Source organism: Lampris incognitus, chromosome 3 (genome assembly GCF_029633865.1).
Source record: "Lampris incognitus isolate fLamInc1 chromosome 3, fLamInc1.hap2, whole genome shotgun sequence".
NCBI lineage: Eukaryota > Metazoa > Chordata > Actinopteri > Lampriformes > Lampridae > Lampris > Lampris incognitus.
In genome coordinates this window covers 67,461,421-67,474,985 of record NC_079213.1, presented here as the reverse complement: position 1 = coordinate 67,474,985, position 13,565 = coordinate 67,461,421, and the positions used below count along the sequence as shown (strand labels likewise).

At 43.9% G+C, this 13,565-nt stretch overlaps 1 protein-coding gene and 1 long non-coding RNA gene across 2 annotated transcripts in view; one reads left to right on the top strand and one right to left on the bottom strand.

Annotated features, from left to right (window-relative positions):
* The window catches only part of raver2 (ribonucleoprotein, PTB-binding 2), a 136,147-nt gene that overhangs the window by 104,557 nt on the left and 18,025 nt on the right, over positions 1–13,565 (bottom strand). The window contains exon 2 of the mRNA XM_056277653.1: positions 6,872–6,938. Coding sequence (XP_056133628.1) covers positions 6,872–6,938 — 67 coding nt within the window. The remainder of the gene's footprint in view (positions 1–6,871; positions 6,939–13,565) is intronic.
* Positions 1–13,565, top strand: part of LOC130110528 (uncharacterized) — a 35,555-nt gene that overhangs the window by 10,776 nt on the left and 11,214 nt on the right. Inside the window, exon 2 of the long non-coding RNA XR_008810048.1 lies at positions 10,817–10,866. This is a non-coding gene — a long non-coding RNA (uncharacterized LOC130110528). The remainder of the gene's footprint in view (positions 1–10,816; positions 10,867–13,565) is intronic.

Below are 13,565 nucleotides of genomic sequence, written 5' to 3'. Positions count from 1 at the left end.
AATAGATCCTATGTAGTTTTTTTGCATGAGACCCCTGCTTTCTAAAACACCCTGTATGCTCTCAAACATCTTTTATTAGAGACAAATTCTGGAGCTACCTTTAATCTTGTCACCAGAAGTAGCTAAGAAAACGGGCTTGAGACTCATTAATGACCCATTGCTGAATAAAAGTGACAATACATGTGGCAGTTGTGATTCATCATCTGCTGATCACGCTCATTTTTATTTTCTCATTTCCAAAATGAAAATGCCTTCTGTTCATCTATTTTTAGTACTCTTTGGTATTCTCAGTGCTCTTTGTTTTTTACCGGAACTCTCATGAATCTGGAGCCTTTTCCCTAAATGATAAAAACCCACCTCATTTAAAAAAAAGAAAAGGATTTGCTCACCTTTGCCTCAGTTATAGGTCTATTCTCCAATAACTTGTACTGCTATAGTGAAAATCTCCAATGCTGACTTATGCATGCGCAATAATCCAGGTAAGAAAATCAAATAAAGTTGTATCAGTTCATCTGGATACAATGTTTATTGACAGATACGTTTCATCACTCATCTAAGTGACCTCTTCAGTCTAAACTGACTGCAGATGTCCCCACCCTTATAAACAATACAGATCCATAACGACCAAAACCAACAATCAGTTTCATATGCAAATATGGGCGTGACCATTAACTAGAGTTACAAAGGCCATGTGCACTATTCACAGAGGATTTGGGAATGTTTGCAATCACAGCATTGTAAGATGGCGACAGTGTACTCTTGGGCTCCCTCCTCGGTTCAGAGATGGTCGTTCCCTCTTCACATGGATAATCTCTGACTCCCTGTTCAAACCAGCGTTCCTCCCTATCAAGGATGTGCACATCCTCATCCTTGAAAGAGTGGCCACTGGCCTGTTGATGGGTGTAGACTGTGGAGTCCTGGCCTGACGCATTATTAGGAATCAGGAACAATTTATTGTCATTTCTTTCATGTACGTGCGTACACAAAAGAAATAAAATTTCATTTCATTTCCCTCAGACCACAGCAGTGCAACAAAAAAGACAAAAAAACACACATCCAAAATTTCCCAAAAATGACACCACCAAAAACAGGGGGAACAAAGCAAAAAAACACAAACAATTAACAAACAACACAGTCCACTCAGTACAACACAGTCCAAAAGTTCCACTGTTCAGAGAACAAACTCCAGCCAGGATGACTGTCGGAACTGCCGGTCTATATGGGCTAGCAGTTAGTTTAGACTAACCCACTTCTGTGTCCCGTCAGACCGCCCTCGGTGTTTCCTCTTCAGGTGCAGTTCCAGGCAGAGCCGTGGTCCTTGGGCCCACCGGATGCAGCAGACCAGGCTCCCTCGCCAATCAAACACTAGCTGTCCCAGCCAGACACCTTCGACACACCTCCCCCGCACTCCACACAATGACACAAAGGCAGATGCAGACAAAAATACTGCACAGTCCACGCTAGGCGAGGCCGCTGCCAGACCGCTTTGGTGTTTCCTCTCGGGCGCAGCTCCGGGCAGGGCCACGGTCCCTGGGCTCACAGGACGCGGCAGACCAAGCTCTCTCAGCCAATCCAATGTCAGCTCTCCCAGCCATTAAACGAAAAAAATCAACAATCAAAATAAAAACTTCACACGATGACACAAACTTAGACGCAGATGTAAATGTGGACAAAGACACTGCATAGTCGGTACTGGGTGAGGCCACGGCAAACGTGAGTTCATACTGCCAGCTCTTCTGTGTTGTGCCATCCTCTTGGCCAGCATCTGTTTAGTTTCCCCAATGTACATGTAACAGCCTCTTTGACTCCCTGTGCATCTGTCACCATCTTACAATGTTGTAATTGTAAACATTCCCAAATCCTCTGTGAATAGTACACATGGCCGTTGTAACTCTAGATAATGGTCACGTCCATATTTACATATAAAACTGACCGTTGGTTTCGGTCGTTATGCCAATGTATTGCTTATAAGGGTGGGGATACCTGCAGTCATCTTCAATTGAAGAGGTCACTTAGATGAGTGATGAAATGTATCTGCCAATAAACATTGTTTCCAGATGAACTGATTCAACTTTCTTTGATATTCAATGCTGACTTCTTTCACCCACTGGCTTAACGATGTAATGCAAGATGTAATGTATATTATTCATCTATAAAAAGTGACATACAACACAGGGGCTCAATTGATCATTTTAATGGAATCCTATTGTCTCTTGTACCCCGTGGACCCACCACCTGCGAGGGTGAGCATTGGGGTAGGGTGCAATGCAGGCCGGGTGGCAGGCAAAGGCGGGGACCGGGGCGTGCCAACTTCTGGCATTGTAGACTGGTCCTCGGGACATGGAATGTCACCTCTCTGGCAGGGAAGGAGCCTGAAGTGGTGCAGGAAGTGGAGCAGTACCAACTACATATAGTTGGACTCACCTCCATACATAGCATGGGCTATGTATGGAGGTGGCTTTTTACTTTTCTGGAGTTGGCCAAGGTGACAGGCGTCGAGTGGGTGTGGGGATGCTCACAAGTCCTTGGTTGAGCGTTGCCGTGTCGGAGTTCTCCCTGGGGAATGAGAGGGTCACCTCTATACGATTGCGAGTCGATGGGGGAATGCTCTGACTGTTGTGTGTGCTTATGCACCGAATAGCAGTTTGAAATATTTAGCCTTCTTGAAGTCTCTGGGTGGTGTCCTGGATAGGGTTCCGCCTCGAGACTCTATAGTTCTGCTGGGGGGCTTCAATTCTCGCGTGGGCAACGATGGAGAAACCTGGAGGAGCGTGATTGGGAGGAATGGCCTCCCTGATCTGAACCCAAGCAGTGCCTTATAACTGGACTTCTATGTGAGTCATGGATTGGCCATAACACACACCATGTTCGAACATAAGGTAGTTCATAAGTGTACTTGGTACCAGAACACCTTAGGCCAAAGATCGATGACAGACTTTGTGGTTGTGTCATCAGATCTGCGGCCGTATGTTTTAGACACTTGGGTGAAGAGAGGAGCAGAGCTGTCAACTGCTCACCACCTGGTGGTGAGTTGAATCAGATGGCGGGGAAGGCTGCCAGACAGACCTGGCAAACTCAAACGTGTAGTGAGGGTGAACTGGAAACGTCTGGCAGAGGCCCGTGTCCGTGACGTCTTCAACTCCCACCACTAGAAGAAGTTCTCGTTTATTCCGAGGGAGGCTGGGGACATGGAGTCTGAGTGGGTCCATGTTCAAAGCCTCTATTGCTGATGCGGCAGGTAGGAGCTGTAGTCATAAGGTCATTGGTGCCTGTCGAGGTGGCAACCTAAGAACTCGCTGGTGGACACTGGCAGTGAAGGAAGCCATCAGGTGGAAGAAGGGGGCCTTTCGGGCTTGGTTGGCCCAGGGGTCTCCTGAAGCAGCAGACAGGTACCGGGAGGCCAGAAGGGCTTCTGTGGCCGTGGAAGCAAAAATTCAGCAAAGCTATGGAGGGAGACTTTTGGTTAGCCTCAAGGAAGTTCTGGCAAACCATCTGGTGACTCAGGAAGGGGAAGCAGGGCTTAACTCAGGCTGTGTTCAGCCGGAGAGGGGAACTGCTGACCCAGACTGGGGATGTTGTTGGGTGGTGGAAAGAACACTTTGAGGAGCTCCTGAACCTGGCTAACATGTCCTCAGTGGATGAGATAGAGTCTGAAGACTAGGGGGAAGCCCACCCATATCCCTGGCAAAGGTCTCTAGTTAAGAAGCTCCTCGGTTGCAAGATGCCGGGTGTGGATGAGATTCGCCCTGAGATGCTGAAGGCTCTGGACATTGTTGGGCTGTCTTGGCCGACACGCCTTTTCAGTGTCGCATGGAGGAATGGGGACAGCACCTGTGGAGTGGCAGACTGGCGTGGGGGTTCCCATATTAAAAAAAGGGGACCAGAGGGTGTGCGCTAATAATCGGGGCATTACACTGCTCAGCCTCCCTGGGAAAGTCTATTCTAGGGTGCTGGAAAGGAGGCTCCGACCGATTGTCGAACCTCGGATCCAGAATGAACAATGCGGATTCCATCCTGGCTGTGGAACAACGGACCAACTCTTTACACTTGCGGAAGTGCTGAGGGAGGTATGGGAGTTTGACCAGCCAGTCTACGTGTGTTTTGTGGACTTGGAGAAGGCTTATGACCGTGTACCCTGGGGTACTCTGTGGGGGGTACTGCAAAAGTATGGGGTACCGGGGCAGTTGCTATAAGTCATCCAGTCCTTGTATAACCAAAGTGAGAGCTGTGTCCACATTCTCGGCACAAAGTCAAACACGTTTTCAGTGGGTGCTGGACTCTGCCAAGGTTGTCCCTTGTCTCTGATTTTGTTTGTGATATTCATGGACAGGATCTCAAGGCACAGCCAAGGTAAGCAGTGTGTCTGTTTTGGGATCCTCAGAATTGCATCTCTGCTCATCACAGATGATGTGGTTTTGTTGGCTTCATCGGAATGCGACCTCCAGCACGCACTTGGGCGGTTTGCTTCCAAGTGTAAAATGGCCAGAATAAGCACTTCCCAGTCTGAGGCCATGGTTCTCTACCGGAAAATAGTGGAATGCTCCGTCCAGGTTGGGGATGACTTGTTGACTCAAGTGAAGCAGTTCAAGTATCTTGGGGTCTTGTTCACGAGCGAGGGTAGGATGAAGCGGAAGATTAACAGGGAGATTGGTGCAGCATCAGCAGTAATGTGGACATTGTACCGGATCATTGTAGTGAAGATGGAGCTGAGCCGGAAGGCAAAGTTCTCAGTTTACCAGTCAATCTTCGTTCCAACCCTCACCTATGGTCATGAGCTTTGGGTAGTGACTGAAAGGGTGAGATCACGGATAAAAGCGGCTGAAATTAGTTTCCTCCGTAGGGTGTCTAGGCTCAGCCTTAGAGATAGGGTGAGGAGCTCAGACATCCAGAAGGAGCTCGAAGTAGAGCCGCTGCTCCTTCATGTCAAAAGGAGCCAATTGAGGTGGTACAGGCATTTGATTAGGATGCCTCCTGAGCGCCTTCCTTTGGAGGTTTTCCAGGCACATCCAACTTGGACGAGACCCCGGGGTAGACACAGAACTCACTGGAGGGACTACATGTCCAATCTGGCCTGGGAACGCCTTGGGATCCCCCAGGAGGGGCTGGAGGGCATTGCTGGGGAGAGGGACGTCTGGAGTGCCCTACTTAGCTTGCTGCCACTGCGACCCAACCCCGGAGAAGCGGCTGATGATGAGATGAGAATTGTCTCCTGTGTTTACATTTTGTCAACAAGGGTGTAAAGTAATGCACTAAGCACCAATGAGAGAATCCCCATCATCATCTGTCAAGTTTACATGCAACTTTCAAATACATTTTGAATACATTTCAAGTGAATAACTAAAAAAGTGTGCTCAGTACAGTGCAGATCCCCGGCAATGTGTATGTCGGACTTACTCAACAAACCAGCTGAGAAGTTAGCACTCAATTGCAGTATAAAACAGGTTTTATTTTTTAAAGGTTTTTAATCACTGCAACTACGAGAGGTCCTTGATCATACAGTCATAACAGCGCACAAAAATTATTAGGCTGACACACCCAGTAGTGTGGGAGATTAACAGTGGACAGATACACACACAAACACACACACACATGACCAAACGCATCATCCCCTCCAGGCTACCGCCTGGTGAAGATGATTAAATGTCAAAAAATAAATTATGTGAATCAAGGCACATTTCCATCAGCTCTATGTAATGAAATACAACCCTGAATGTAGTCCTTTGTCTCCCCCATACTTTCAACACCCACAAAAACAGTTAGGACAAAGAAACAGCTAATCACGTGATTAAATTTTATACACATTTTTCCCAGCAATAGCATTTCCATATTTTTATCAGAGAAAATGTTTATCCACCTCAAGTGAGCATAAAAACTTTTATGCAAATTTGGGAGATTTTATTAGATATATTCCATTTCCATCAAGAATTTTTTTTCCTTGAAACACAAATTTTGGCATAAAAATACTCTGATGGAAACACGGTTATTAATCGTTTAGCCTTTCCAAATTAGATTCCTCCCTTTTCCTGAGGTGGGGGATGTCAAAGTACCTGTTTTGGCTTCTTCACCATGTTAAATTTAGATAAGAAAGAAAGTGGAATACACATGATGCAAGTTCTGTGTCCCTTCTATCGTTATTTCAAATGTTTGCTTTTCTTCCAACCTGTGAGAAAACAGTAGAGGTGGTAGCAGAAAAAGTATGACAGCATCAGAGCAAATGATAAAGACCCAGAAAGAACGTAGAGTCGGACAGAGAGAGGGAGAGTGTACAATGAAGACAGACAGAGGAAGAGACAGAGCAAAACAGCTCAATCAGCAGCATCGCCACAAGGCTTGTATGGGAAAATTAAGCTTAAAAAGCTTCTGATCTGCTTGACACTAGAGTCCCTCCCACGCGACCCTCCTCGGCACAGAAAATGCTCTGTGCCACTGTTGCGCTTTAATTAGGAGAATGACGTGATTGTCGGTCCGATGAGGGCCCGTTTTTCATCAGGCCCTCATTCGCCGTCAAACGCCATTAACCTTTTGCACAGGCTGGTGCTTTGATATCTCAGCTGTTTACAACTCCCTGCTTTCCAACGGCATTCCGTTCCAGGTGCTTGGATGACTGGACTGACTAAATATAGGCTCTATCTAAGATTTCCCAGGAAATGGACACACATTAGGACCAGGGGGGAACTACTGCGTGCGCTCATGTTGGGTCAAGGGGTTTTGTTATTTTTACTTCGCTATTGTACCAATCTTTGTTCTGCTGGTATCTTCTCTGCTTTCTTACTCTGTGAAGTGCTCCTCAGTTCAGGCAAGGCACTATGCAAATAAAATCTACGACTGAAAATTTATAATTCTTATTAGCACAACTCAGAACAAGGTTTACCTGTGCCTTTGTTGCGGTCCACAAAGCAGTACTTCAGCTCATACTCTTTCAGGATTTCATGGACCTCCTACAAAAAGACAGAGAAAAAGAAAAAGAAAGGCAAACAAAGAGAGTGAAATTAAGTAAGTGGGGAAAAAACACTGTGAATCAGCGAGGAGTCAGTCAGTCACCTAATTGGAAAACTCAAAAAAATAAAATACATATTGCTGTGTTGGAATAAAAAAAAATAAAAAATAGTGAATTTTGATGCACATCCAGCACCGTCACTACCAGTACCAGTGCAGGTGGTCAACACAAATCGAGATAATGATACAGAGATACCAGTAACACCAGAAAACAAACAATGTGACACAAATAATATTGATGATACAGCATAAATCTTTCATGTTTGCCTTTTGAAGATGTATTCTAAATGTCAGCCGAATAAGTTACTCATTTTGAATGTTGTAAACATTAAATTACATAACATCAGTGTATTCAGTATTCAGGCACAAACACACACACACATAATTTTATATATATACATATATACATACGCATATACACACACACACACACACACACACACATATATACACATATACACATATATACATATATATATATATATATATACACTCACCGGCCACTTATTAGGCACACCTGTCCATCTGCTCGTTAACGCAAATTTCTAATCAGCAAATCACATGGCAGCAACTCAATGCATTTAGGCATGTAGACATGGTCAAGACGATCTGCTGCAGTTCAAATGGAGCATCAGAATGGGGAAGAAAGGTGATTTAAGTGACTTTGAACGTGGCGTGGTTGTTGGTGCCAGACGGGCTGGTCTGAGTATTTCAGAAACCGCTGATCTACTGGGATTTTCACGCACAACCATCTCTAGGGGTTACAGAGAATGGTCCGAAAAAGAGAAAATATCCAGTGAGCGGCAGTTCTGTGGGCGAAAATGCCTTGTTGATGCCAGAGGTCAGAGCAGAATGGCCAGACTGGTTCGAGCTGATAGAAAGGCAACAGTAACTCAAATAACCACTCATTACAACCGAGGTATGCAGAAGAGCATCTCTGAACGCACAACACGTCGAACCTTGAGGCAGATGGGCTACAGCAGCAGAAGACCACACCGGGTGCCACTCCTGTCAGCTAAGAACAGGAAACTGAGGCTACAATTCGCACAGGCTCACCAAAATTGGACAATAGAAGATTGGAAAAACGTTGCCTGGTCTGATGAGTCTCGATTTCTGCTGTGACATTCGGATGGTAGGGTCAGAATTTGGCGCCAACAACATGAAAGCATGGATCCATCCTGCCTTGTATCAACGGTTCAGGCTGGTGGTGGTGGTGTAATGGTGTGGGGGATATTTTCTTGGCACACTTTGGGCCCCTTAGTACCAATTGAGCATCGTGTCAACGCCACAGCCTACCTGAGTATTGTTGCTGACCATGTCCATCCCTTTATGACCACAGTGTTCCCATCTTCTGATGGCTACTTCCAGCAGGATAACGCGCCATGTCATAAAGCTCGAATCATCTCAGACTGGTTTCTTGAACATGACAATGAGTTCACTGTACTCAAATGGCCTCCACAGTCACCAGATCTCAATCCAATAGAGCACCTTTGGGATGTGGTGGACCGGGAGATTCGCATCATGGATGTGCAGCCGACAAATCTGCAGCAACTGCGTGATGTTATCATGTCAGTATGGACCAAACTCTCTGAGGAATGTTTCCAGTACCTTGCTGAATCTATGCCACGAAGGATTAAGGCAGTTCTGAAGGCAAAAGGGGGTCCAACCCGGTACTAGCAAGGTGTACCTAATAAAGTGGCCAGTGAGTGTATATATATATATATATATATATATATATCCATCCATCCATTATCTTAACCGCTTATCCTGTTCTCAGGGTTGCGAGGCTACTGGAGCCTATTCCAGCAGTCATTGGGCGGCAGACGGGGAGACACTCTGAACAGGCCCGCCAGGCCATCACAGGGCCATATATGTATATGTATGTGTGTGTGTGTATGTATATATATATATATATATACACACACACACACACACACACACACACACACATACGTATATAGCGCAAAGATAAAAACACCCTGGAAATAACTACAAATTACAAAGTATGAAAGCAACATTAATAAACTAGTCATGTTTGTATACAGTCAATGAATTGCAAGATCTCTTTATTGATTAGGCAAACAGTAATGACTAATTTTGCCTTGATTTTTGGTATAAATCAATTATAAAGAAAACAATGACCATATGAGTTGAAGGATAGGCACATCTCATTAAATAGTCTTTTGCACATCCCTGGTGCACAAACATTCAAAAACCATTCTCTCTTTTCTGACAGCTGGGCGGACACTTTTCATCAGCAATAAAGTCTTCCATGAGAGACTTCCCAATTGCAGTAAGGTTTTCCCTACCAGGGAATGATGTTAAGAGAAGTCTATTTTCAAGATGAAAGGCTTTCTGTCTTCTGTCAGGCATGTAATCGCACCATCCCACCACAGATCTCCAATCCACAGAAGAGACCCATGCACACTGCTGCATATCAAAGTAATAAATGGAAAAAAAATCTTTCAGAAATGAGTGGGCAGTCCATCTTCCTTAAACACTATTATTTTCTTTGGCAACAGAATACAATGAGGACAGAAGGGAAATTAGGAAAAGAGAAAGACACAATTGCATAGCACGAACCAAGATTCAAATCAGTGCCTTTGGGGATAGACCACATTCTAGAGTTGAGCCAGGAAACCTGTGCTAAGCTGTAGCCTATAAAATCTCTCAGGCTACAGAAATCGTAATGTAGCCTACAGACTCTGTCTTGAAGGAGATTGTTTGCTTCCATAGTTGTCAATGACAGGAAGATGAGCAACCATGTGGATCTTGTCGCTGACACACTGACCTCACCAAAGTCTACAATACAAAAAGGTACATAGCTTGAGTGCCAAGAATGAATCACTTGTAAAAAAAATAAATGTTTCTAGCCCAGTTAAAATCATATATTGTATGAATATTAGGTATATACAAAAACAACATACTTGGTCCACAGTACAAATGCTAAAACACTCTACCTGTTGTAGTCTGAACTAGTGAAGGTATCCTGTCTTTATGCATGCTCAATAATCAAGGTAAGAAGCTCATAGAAAGTTGAATCAGTTCATCTGGACACAAATTTTATTGCGAGAAACGTTCCATCACTCATCTAAGTGACCTCTTCCTCTTCAGTTTCAACTGACTGCAGGTACCCCCACCCTTATAAACAATACAGTAGCCTCATCATTCAAGGATGAGGATGTGCACATCCTTGATAGGGAGGAACGCTGGTTTGAACGGGGAGTCAAAGAGGCCATCTATGTAAAGGTGGGAATGACCATCCCTGATCCGAGGGTGGGGGTAGGGTGGGGAGCAAGAGTATATCTGTCGCCATCTTACAATGCCGTGATTGCAAACATTCCCCAATCCTCTGTGAATAACACACATGGCCATAGAAACGCTAGTTAATGGTCACGACAATTTGCATATGAAACCGATTGTTGTTTTCGGTCATTATACCACTGTATTGTTTAAAAGGGTGGGGATACCTGCAGTCGGTTTAGACTGAAGAAGTCACTTAGATGAGTGATGAAACGTTTCTCTCAATAAACGTTGTGTCCAGATGAACTGATTCAACTTTCTGTGATAGCGAAGGCATCGTGTACTTCAATGAAGGTAAATAGAACAGAATAGAACTTTATTTGTCATTGTACAAGTACAATGACATTTGAAAGTGCAGTTCGTATCAGTGCAAAGATCAGTATAAAAAGAATTAAAAACATAAAACACACACACATTCATTCACACATTCCTACCAGAGACGAGACTTATGGTTACTCTATGTGGCACTTCAAACACAACTTTCAAACTACTGCATGCTTTTGTGCACTCACAGCAGAAGAGGCAGGCACCCAAGAAGACAATTCAGCGTGACCAAACCATGATGTGGTAAGAATTGTTTTTTACCCCTCCCATCTCTCTCCTCTCTCACTCCCTTTTTGCATGTCTATCCCTCTTTCTCTCACTCTGTCTCTGTTACACCCCTGCCCTACCCCTCCGCTCCTTCTCTACCACTTTTGAGCTCCATCCACAGATTGGCCCACACGTGCTCACAGTGGAGGGTATGTGCTTTATCTGTGTGGGGCTGCAAGGGCCACCCACACAGAGGGTCATCTTGGTCACTCCTAACATCAGAACAAAGCGAGCAGAATCTCTTGACAAGCAGAAAGAGATAGAGGAGAGGTTGGTGGGGAAATGTTCAACATTTCAAAGCAGCCCACAGTCGTTCATCTCTCCACTCCTTTTTGATTGATGGGGTGAACAGGGTAGGGAGAGAGAGAGCAAGAGAGAGAGAGAGAGAGAGAGAGAGACAGAGAGAGAGACAGAGACCTAGGTATCCTGGAGATTCACTATCAAACAAGAGGTGCTTTACAGATAAAAGTGTCTTAGAAGAATAAAACTGGCAAAAACAATAGTAAAAATCAACAAAATGATTCGATATATAATCACATTCTACACCAGCACTATGTGTCGTTCTTTGCTCTACAGTTCTTGCTTTCCTTCATTTTCTCTTGCCCCCTTCTCCCTAATTCTTCTCCTCTGCAGTCATTCTGTGTGTTTCCATGCATCAATAGGAGTTTAAACAAAACCCTTGTATTTACTCTAACTCTCTTGGAGTCTTAACAAGAGATCATCTCCTGTGTACTGGTCCAATAACACAATAAAGGACTGAAGGCAAACCTCATTGACTAAATGAAAGAAATAATGGAGGGGGAGCAACAAAACAGGAATTTCCATTAGAGAAAAATTGGTATTTTGTGGGGGAAAAAACAAGCAAAAAGAAACTCTCAAATCCTAACCATGACTCTGCAACAAATTTCTGTCACTCCATCTCAGTGAGTGTTGTGCTGTAGAGAACAGCCTGTGGATGCTGATACTGCACAGATCACTCAGTGACATGGAGGCGAGGCTCACCCCTGCTGCTTGGAGCTGTGCCATTCATTTTGGTGTTGTTCCGTTGCTAGGCTCTGTGCTATTTTTCAGATTCAATTGAGGTAAAAGTCTATATTTGTCCATTACGTCCGCACGGCATTAAAACTGGGATGGTTAAGGCTAATTTTATGGGTGCAGACAGGGTGCAAACTATACAGCAGCTTTCGGGGGAGCTCAGCTTTTTTGTGCTGAGGAGCTTGTCTCAGAGAGGATTTATAATGAATCATTGGTAATAATGTGTGTGTGTGTGTGTGTGTGTGTGTGTGTGTGTGTGTGTGTGTGTGTGTGTGTGTGTGTGTGTGTACACACACACACACACACACACACAAACTTGCTCTGTATCAGCAGATCTGTGCTGCCTCAGAGACAAATACAAACATCATCTGTAACACAATGTGCCCAAATAGAATAAAGCATATTAATTTTCCGGCAAATAAGAAGCAGATAAGTCAAAAAGCAAACACACATACCCACACAGATATAAAACTGCCAATAACACAGGAACACGTGAGCATGGTATCAATCAGAATAAATAAATAGAAACAAATAAATTCTCCTCTTAAGGTCAGTTTGTTATTACATCACCATGTTTGGATGGTGGTGGTAGGAATACGCACAGCTGGATCTTCATAGTGAATGAGTGATGAATCACCACAATTAACTCATCGGTTTTGAATTCAAGAACACATGTACTACCCAATTTCCCCTCGGGGATGAATAAAGTATTCTGATTCTGACTACATTGCTTATTGATATCTAAAACAAACACAGACACCCCAAAATTTTCCGAATCATGTTTTCAAGGGAGGTCCAGTGTTTCCATTCGCACTCTCTTAATAACTCCCGACCAGTCACTAATCTTACATTCTTTTCTAAAGTACTAGGAGAGAGTTGTGTATCAACAACTTTCAACCCATATAGAAGAAAACTATCAATATGAACCTTTTCAATTGGCTTTCAGGGCCTGTCACACCACTGAAACTGCTCTGACCAGAATGGTGAATGATCTCCTACTAGCTATGGACTCTGATTCCACTTCTGTGTTTCTACTACTGGACCTTAGCGCAGCCTTTGACAACCATTGATCACTGTGTACTATTAGAATAAACTGTAATTTTGGCGTCTCTGACCTAGCTTTCTTTTAGTTTAAGTCCTACTTATCTGGAAGAACACATTGTGTCTGCTATAATAATATTACATCAAAATTATCTGACGCTAACTATGGCATACCTCAGGGCTCAGTTCTTGGCCCTCTACTTTTTTCTCTTTATATTTCACTTCTTGGCCAAATTATATGCAGTCATGGAATAAATTTCCATTTCTATGCTGATGATACTCCGCTGTATGTGCCTATAAGGACTGATGATCATACTCAAAATGACTAATTTAGAGGCCTGAAAAATTGGATGCCACTAAATTCTCTGCTTTTAAATTCGGATAAAACTGAGATGCTGGTCATTGGCCCTGCTAGACAGACAACAACAACAACAACAAACTTGACACCAATTTGATTGCGTAACAATAACAATCGACAACTCTGTGATTACACAAAGTGTGGCAGCAAAAAAATTTTGGTGTTACGTTTGATCGCAGGCTTTCCTTTGATAAGCACATTAAAGAAATCACCAAGACTGCCTTTTTTCATTTACATAACA